This window comes from Chelon labrosus (assembly GCF_963514085.1).
Source record: "Chelon labrosus genome assembly, chromosome: 7".
Lineage (NCBI taxonomy): Eukaryota > Metazoa > Chordata > Actinopteri > Mugiliformes > Mugilidae > Chelon > Chelon labrosus.
The window spans coordinates 12,469,189-12,477,445 of record NC_140343.1 but is presented as its reverse complement, the minus strand read 5'-3'; the positions used below and the strand labels follow the sequence as shown (position 1 = coordinate 12,477,445).

General features: G+C 42.6%; 1 protein-coding gene across 1 annotated transcript in view; it reads right to left on the bottom strand.

Annotated features, from left to right (window-relative positions):
* Window positions 1-2,594: 2,594 nt before the first annotated feature.
* eps15l1a (epidermal growth factor receptor pathway substrate 15-like 1a) overlaps window positions 2,595-8,257 on the bottom strand; it is a gene marked incomplete at its 5' end in the record, with an annotated part of 31,224 nt that continues 25,561 nt past the window's right edge. Inside the window, 2 exons of the mRNA XM_084549110.1 lie at window positions 2,595-5,430; window positions 6,623-6,639. Coding sequence (XP_084405236.1) covers window positions 5,284-5,430; window positions 6,623-6,639 — 164 coding nt within the window. The 3' untranslated portion in view covers window positions 2,595-5,283. The remainder of the gene's footprint in view (window positions 5,431-6,622; window positions 6,640-8,257) is intronic.

Sequence of the window (8,257 nt, the reverse complement as noted above, 5' to 3'; positions counted from 1 at the left end):
TTTTCCAAAGTATCTTAGTCAAGTCGCCTCTACGCTGAGAAGGGTTTTCTGGGTAGCTGCTCGGAGAACATCAAGAAAGCTGACTGTTTGTACTACATACACATATAACAGAAATGGCAGTGTAAATGTACCCAAAGGACCTCTGTGCATGCTTTTCCCTACACAGTCTGGAGTATAATTTCACTCTAGGTGGTACGAGCAGTGAGGTTGCACACCGCAACCAACTGAATACTACACCCTCGCCCTCCCATGCTCTATGGAAAAACTTAATTTGCATAATTATGAACACTATATTCCACATTTGCTAACAGATCTCCTGAATCTTACACAGTGGTCTTAAAGTCACAGGGCGTCACAGGCGAGTCGACGTGTACACCAACCCAAAATCCCCTCAATGACACAGTGTACGGACCTACGAATCAAGTAAGCTGACTGGTTTATTTAACTTCCGTCAGGGCGCAGATTCAAAAATAGTCATAAGAACAAACGTAAAAACCACATTCAAATGTAAAAGATGTACACCGTAATGGTTAACTGCTGGCAACAAGCTAGCTTATTAGTCGACTAGCAGCACGTTACGAAACGGAATGTTAAACGTTAGCATCAACATAACAACAAACACTACAGCGAACAATTAGCTACATATTTGTCGTACATCACGGATTTCTATTTGTGACTCACCAGCCTCTTGTTCTATAGGTGGCATTTAAAAATAAAAACAAAAAACAAACAAACGCCGCATGTAATGGAGTTCCCTTACAGTACCATTTTCAATACAGTGTGAGCAGAGGCTGGCACTGATTTAAAATGTCAACGTGTGTTTTATGGCTCAGAAAGGTTAGGAGGCGTTAGCCGCCGTGTACAGCCTGGGATGCTCCTCTACTGCGGGAAAACACTTTGTAACAGCAACAGCAAAGGAAAGTTTCAAAATGTAAAATTTGAAACATAGAATTTATGTGTAATTTGGATAAAATTCACATTGTGAGGACTTTTAGATTTTTAAACCTCAGAAAAGCAGTTTCAAACATGTACATTATCCTTCTTGACAATTTTCCCATACAATCGATAAATTATACAAATAAAGTTATGTCCACAATGCGCTGTCCGTTCACAGGAATAAAAAGTACTTTGTTTGTCCTGGAGTTCCTTTCAAGTTACAGCTTTTTCTCTCGTTTTCTCCCTCTAAAATCCAGGACCCGTCACGTCACACGTTACGGTCCTAAATGGACATCTTATAGAACCGTAGCCTAATTTTATGCCTCATTAACCAAAATGTTAAGGTGGAAATAATGCCTCCTTTATAGTGGGTAACTAATTTAAAAACATTTTAGTGTGACAGTGCAAGCTCATTTCCTTTGAGGTCAATAGAATATAACATATGACCTGATCATAACAAAGGATTTTAACACCATTCACATACACACACCGATCAGCCACAACATTAAAACCACTGACAGGTGAAGTAAATTCTGCTGGGAAACTTTTGGACCTGGCATTCATGTGGATGTTACTTAGACATGTAGCGCCCACCTAGACCAGACCAGGCACCCCCACCCCATAGCAATGAGGTGACACTCATTGATGGCAGCAGCCATCCCCAGCAGGTTGCAGCCTGATACAGGCACACACACAAAAACGGTTTAGGAACAACTCAAAAAAAAATAAAAACAGCACAAGGTGTTGACCTGGCCTCCAAATTCTCTAGATCCCAAACTGATCAAGTATCTGTAGGATGATCCACAGAGGCCCCTCCCCTCAACCCATAGGAACCAAAGGCCCCCACTAATAACATTCTGTTGTCAGACACCACAGGACACCCTCAGAAGACCCATGTCCATTCTCTGATGAGTCACAACTGTTTTGGAGGCACAAGCGAGACCTACGCAATATTAGGAAGGTGGTCATAATGTTATGCCTGATCGGTGTATCTATGCAGCCCTAGTGTGACTGGTGGCAGAAAGCACTTTAATTTAACCACTACTTGCCAGACAGCGTCAGACACTGTGGAGTGACATTGGGCAGAACATGTACAGTATGCAGGAGCAACTGGACTGGATGCACAAAGCTATACACTGACTGAAGCATATAATTCAACATGGTCACACATAAAACATAGCCTCACATGTACAGTATTAAAGACAATGTGATATCTGAAACTAAAACAGAAGGGACTCCGGGAAACAAAAAGTCTTTAGAAAACAAATTCAGCGGAATCTGTTTTCCTGTCCGGAGGAAATTCAACTCTAGAGCTGACTTCAGTCTGTCTTCCTCAAACAACAGTTATCACTTCAAGTAGGTCGACAACTGATATAAAAAACAAAAAAACACAACACAATATGAGTGGTTGAATCCAAGCTACGACACACTAGAAAAAGCAATCTTTCACATTTTTCCAGTTTCTAGCCAGTCACAAACCTTTCCAAAAGCTCTGCAGCTCGGTTTGGAAACGATCTGAGCACCGGAGTGACTAAAAATCAAATAGGAATTCCAGCAAAATACAACAACAACAATATTTTGTATGCTCCTTTTAAAGAAACAACCTTCAAAATATAATATAATAATACCCTTCTTGTGAAGTAAAATCTCTGCAGAAAAAAAAAAGAGGTGAAAACGTAAAAAAAAAAAAAAAAAAAATGTATTCCATTTCATCTTGCCTTTCATTTTCTGGCTGTGGTGAACCATCACAAATCAAAGTACAGCTGTCGAGAAGAGGCATAGGTAGCTCGGTCTATATACAAAGAGAGAGAGAGAAAGTCCTGCGGGTGACTGCAGAAACTTCTCACCAGCAGAAGTTTATATTCATGATCAGAAGACGCGTTTGTACAATACATACTGTCACAAATGGATATGTCGACATCTGACTACGGTCGCTCTCGTTTTCAACAATGAAATGCGTCTTTAGCAGTTTTTTAAGCAGCTGATTTGTTTTCCCTCAACTTCCTTTAATGTGAAGAGTCGGATGGGAACATAATGAAAGTTGTTTAAAAAAATTGTTTTCTTAAAACAGGACAGGTTGGGAGTGTGTGCGCTCACGAGGCAGGTTGATGCCCTCGGAGTAATCGTGGCAACTGACTGATTGACTGACCCCCCTTCTTCCCACGTGCCGTGTGCACAAGACATGAGCAATGACAAGACATCCATCTACTTTACAAATAGAGATGGGACTTTAGAGTGAGCACTACTCACTTCGGCCGGTACAGTGACATTGAGACGCTGAATAAAATAACCCCTGATGTTGAGGTTGTGTCTTGGGTTGAGTGCAAAAATGAGAAAAATCTAATATGGTCAAATAATAATAATAATAATAAAAACTCCAGTTGAATGATTGAAAGTACCACGTTAAGCTTGGGGTCCTTCTGCAGCACAAAGTCCCTGAACAGTTAATGTAAGCAGTTTCTGATTATATGGTGCTTCAGTGATGTATGGCATGTTCCTTAAGGATTAATTAGAAATTAAATAATTTACCACAAATTAAGTGTCACACAGTGTAGCCTTTAAAGCCGATGCCTCTAAATATCCCTATCCTCATGAAAGGCCCTGGTGTGGTATGAAATTAAATGTAAACATGATTTTCGGGGAATTATATTCACCCAGAGTCAGATGAGATCCAGCCATCCATCCAGATCCTAAAGAGGGTAGCATGGGGCTGGAGCCTATCCTAGCCTGAGCTGACATTAGGTGAGAGGCGGGCTACACCTTGTACTGGTCACCAGTCTGTCACATGGCTACAGAGAGAGAAACAACCATTCACAATCACAGCTACAGCCAATTTAGAATAACCAAATGACGTTTTTAGATTGTGGAAGAAAGCCAGACCCGGAGAGACCCCACGCAGTCACAGGAAGATCATTTAACCTGTGCACAGCGAAGCCCCAGCCGCCCGGGAGGTTCGAATCCAGAACCTTCTTGCTGTGAGACGTGAGTGGGCTAACCACTGCAACACCGTCCGGTCAGCGGATGAGAAAATGAAATTCTGTACATCCAGTATAGAGTTTAGTCTATCCTAGCACAAAGCAGAGAACAACAGTTAGCCTGCAGCAGAAGTGAAACCACTCAACTAGTAACCCCCTTCTCACTTCTCATCTGAATCTGGCTTGGTGACAGCATTTAAAAAATAGATTTATATCACTAACTGAAAAGAAAAAAATCCCAATCTTAAGCACGGTCTTCAACAAAACAACTCAACACTGAATACTAGCACAGTCTATTCCCTCAGTAGCTCAAAAACATATCAATGTCAACACTATATATGAGGACCAATCCCTTCTAAGAAATACCTGGGCAGTCAGATTAGTACTATTGGATCTGTGTATGTTCTCGGTCATCCAGGTCAAGATATATCTAAAAAAAACAAACAAAGCTGAAACAAAAGCAATGGAACTTATTGGGTTTTCTTGAAGACGTTTCACCAATCAAGCGACTCCTTCAGCTCTAAAGGACTGGTGGGGAGTTTTAGGTTTTTATTAGGAACATCTGGTGTGGTGCCCACCTGAAACGTACACATCTGGCGTAGTATCTGGTCATGTGTACAGGTCCTAGTCATGTGAGTTCCTGTTGCCCACCACACACAGATGTTCCTAATGAAAACCTAAACTCCTTACCATTCTCTTAGAAATGAAGAACCTGCTTGTCGTGAAACATCTTCAAGATAACTCAAACAAGCCCAGTTGCCTTTGTTTCAGGGTTTGTTTTGGGTTTGTGGTATGATTTTTGTTCAATGTGGCTTGTTACGAAGAAAAAAAAACCCTTTTATTCACTGTTTTTCTAATGAAAGAAAGTTTTGTTAGCATGCCATTTCCCCACATCGTGAGTGTAGCTGAAGAAGTAAAACAACATGCTGAAATGCAAACTCAAGGTGTCGTCTGCTTAGTCCAATGAATGAATGAGTCCAATCACTATAGTGCATATCCACAGTGCATCAATTGGTTTCCATTGAGCCCTCCGCTTAGATCCTCCTCGTATCCTTCTTCATACTTCACTTTCCCTTCTCTTCAAACCAGCAGTAGAGGTTTGCAGTGATGAGTTTTCAGCCTACAGTTTCGTTGTTTCTTCAGTGTCAGGGGTTCTTCCTTCTCCATTCACAGAGTCACTGAGTGTGCGTGTGTTTGCGTGTGTAGGTTCTGCTTGTGTGTGTGTGTGTGTGCACACCAGAGTTTGCATGAACACCCGGAATTTAGATAAGTGATGTGCTTCATGTCTGAATATTTTCATGTCGGTCACTTTCGTCTGCATGCTAGCCTGCGTATGGCTAGGTGTGTATTCGCGTGTGGTAAGGGTCCCAGGTCATGCGTTGGACATCTCTGCCTTGCTGAGGGCGATGGCCAGCTCCAGGTCTTCCTGTTCCTGCTGTCTGAGCCTCTTCAGACGCTCGCGCTCTGCTCGCTCACTCTCCCGCTTAGCCCACTCCAGTTGCTGCGCCTCATTCCCAAACTACAGATAGAGAGAGACAGAGAAACAGAAAGGAAATCCCTTTTCAGACATACAGTCTTTACCACTGCCAGTTTTATACCTATAAAAGGACACCATCAGGTTACACACATTTCTGTGATGGTGTGATTAAACTAGAATACCAGCTGTGATGTGAGAGGGAGCGTAAAAGTGCAACTTTCTTTTAATGATGGCAACAATTATGGAGCACAGGACGGGGTTGTAAAAGATTCACTTCAAATGTGGGAATTTGCTAGCCTGGTCGTTACCATCCTACGTTTCCGCCCGAAATTTGATTTCGGTCTGGCACGTTAGTCAGGCCCAATGTAATAGGAATCTGTCTCCGTAATGGGCGGATGCTTATTTTGAGGTTTAAAATCATTGGAGTTCCCTTAACCAATCAGCAACGTTTGGTAATGACGTATATTGTGCGCCGGAGTTCAGGCTCTTACGCTTACCACTTCCGCTCCCAGTTAAATAAATCAAACTTTTCCCAAAGCCAGTTGGAAGGAGAGCTACGACGTCCTTGCCATTTATAAAATTGACAAGACAAGCCTCTTGTTCTGGTTTTAATTCCGTGATGCTCTCGAGAGTTGAGACAACTTCGCGGATGGCTTCTAGCGTCTCTTCCTCCGTCGCCATTGTTGCTATGCTGTTGAACTACAAGCTTCGCTGGACTACAAGCAACTCGGCATGCGAGTTCCGCGTCATCACTCAACTGTTGGCTGATTGGCGCGGACCGCGCGGTTACACGCGAACCGTGGAAGTGCAATTTGGCCAGACTCCGTGCCCGACCGAAATCAAATTTCGGGCGGAAACTAGGATGGTAACGACCAGGCTAGGAATTTGCACCTTTGCAAACTGTTTATTAACATCACTACCATATACTGTAGTGTATGTTGGCCGGTACGTAACATGAAATGCATTACAGCATTGTTAAAAACAGCTCTCATGCCCCAGAAAGGGAAGACCTGGGATTATCTCTGCTGCAGAGGATAAATTCATGAGCGTCCAGCTGCATCAGATGACCTCAACAATCACCCGACCTAAACCCAACTGAGATGGTCGGGATGAGCTGGTCTGCAGAATGAAGGAAACGCAGTCAACGTGCTCGGTGTAAGTGTGTACATCTCTGAGACTGTGGTGGTGACCACATGAACCAGTGTGTTGTGTGTGTGTGTGGTCAGTCTCTTACCTTGACTTTCTCGGGTCCTGTCAGAGAGGTAGATTACAGAACAGAGGTTATAAACCAGGCACACCTGAAATCAGTTGATCTAGGCTAGTTTACAGGACATCACACCACAGCACATGGACACAGCAAAGGGATCCCTGCAGACGTTCTGTGCAGTCTTCTTTGAAACACTGACGTTCGGTTTCGTGTTTCGTTGGTATTTTTACTGAGACCAATTGATTACGCAAATCTTAAAGTCGAAGCTGAATATGTGTGTGACAAACAGACTGTGGTGGAACAGAACTGTCAGTGAATCCCTTCAAGGAAAAACAAGTTACACTAAGAACTAAAGGGAAGAGACGGTAAAGATGTCTTCTACAACAAGAGAAGAAACATGCTGAGAGAGGACAAATATGGAACCATAGTGCTCCTAGGAAATGTAGGAAATAAGGATATGTTTTGTTTCTCTATAATGATATATGAATAGTAATCACTTTGTCATCCAGTAGTGATGCAAATACATAGATACAAAGATCAACCAACATTATGACCACTGACGGGTGGTAGAAAAACCAGTGAACTGGATACAGGCTACAACAAAGACTGCCCCATATGGTCCGATACAACAGACGAGCTACTCTAGGCCAAATTGCTGAAAAAGTTACTGATAGTTCTGATAGAAAGGTGTCAGTAGACAGTTTGTTGGGTATGGGGCTGCGCTGCTATAGACCAGTCAGGGTGCTCCTGCTGACCCCCTGTCCACAAGCAAAAGCACCTACAATGGGGACGTGGACATCAGAGCTGGGCCATAGAGCAATCTAACAAGTTTTTTTTTGCATAACTTGGACGGCCAGGTGAGTGGGAACACATGGCACCAGGAAGCACAACTGGAAAAAGTGAAGTTCTACGTCAAACTAATTCATTCATAATCATTTCATAGTTATTTCATTTATACACAGTAAACCAATCAGTTTGGATATGAGGTTCCATAAATGCTTAATTGCGGCCAGATTGTAGAAAGAAATGATCGGGTTAGTAAAAGCCAAGACTCAGCGTTATTGTAAGACAAAGACTAGCACAATCAAAATAAACAACAGATGTAACACACTACTACTGCTGATAGCACACTAAATTGTTGCACATGGCAAACTCCACACAACGCACAGTCATGCAGGACGGACAGACTCCAGAACTGAGAGTTGAGTAGTGATACTGCTATGTCTGATGTTTGATGTTAAATCTGAAAACCACTTGAACTGAGTGGCTGAAGCATTATGTCGGGGGTTAATCGCAGTGATTATCCACCTGATTATCTGTCTGACTGAAATGGAAACGTACAGTATTTAGAGATTATCTTGAGGGTGTTAATTGGTTGTCCGTAACTGGTGTGAATGTCTTTCTCAGTGTGATTTCCCTCTGATGGACTGACCACTTGTTCAGGGTCACAAGCTACACTACTAGTTCAAACAGTGAGCATGATGGCAGCACGCTGGTATTCAACCTGAAACTCAGGGGAAAACCTGACAAACCTCTGATATTCTTCTTGCCAAAACAACCAAACCACAAAAAAGAGCTAACACCCTTTCCTGTACTATACCGACGAATACGGTTTCAGAACAGCTCTAGCCTGGCTTTAAAGAAAGACCTGATTGCATGCCG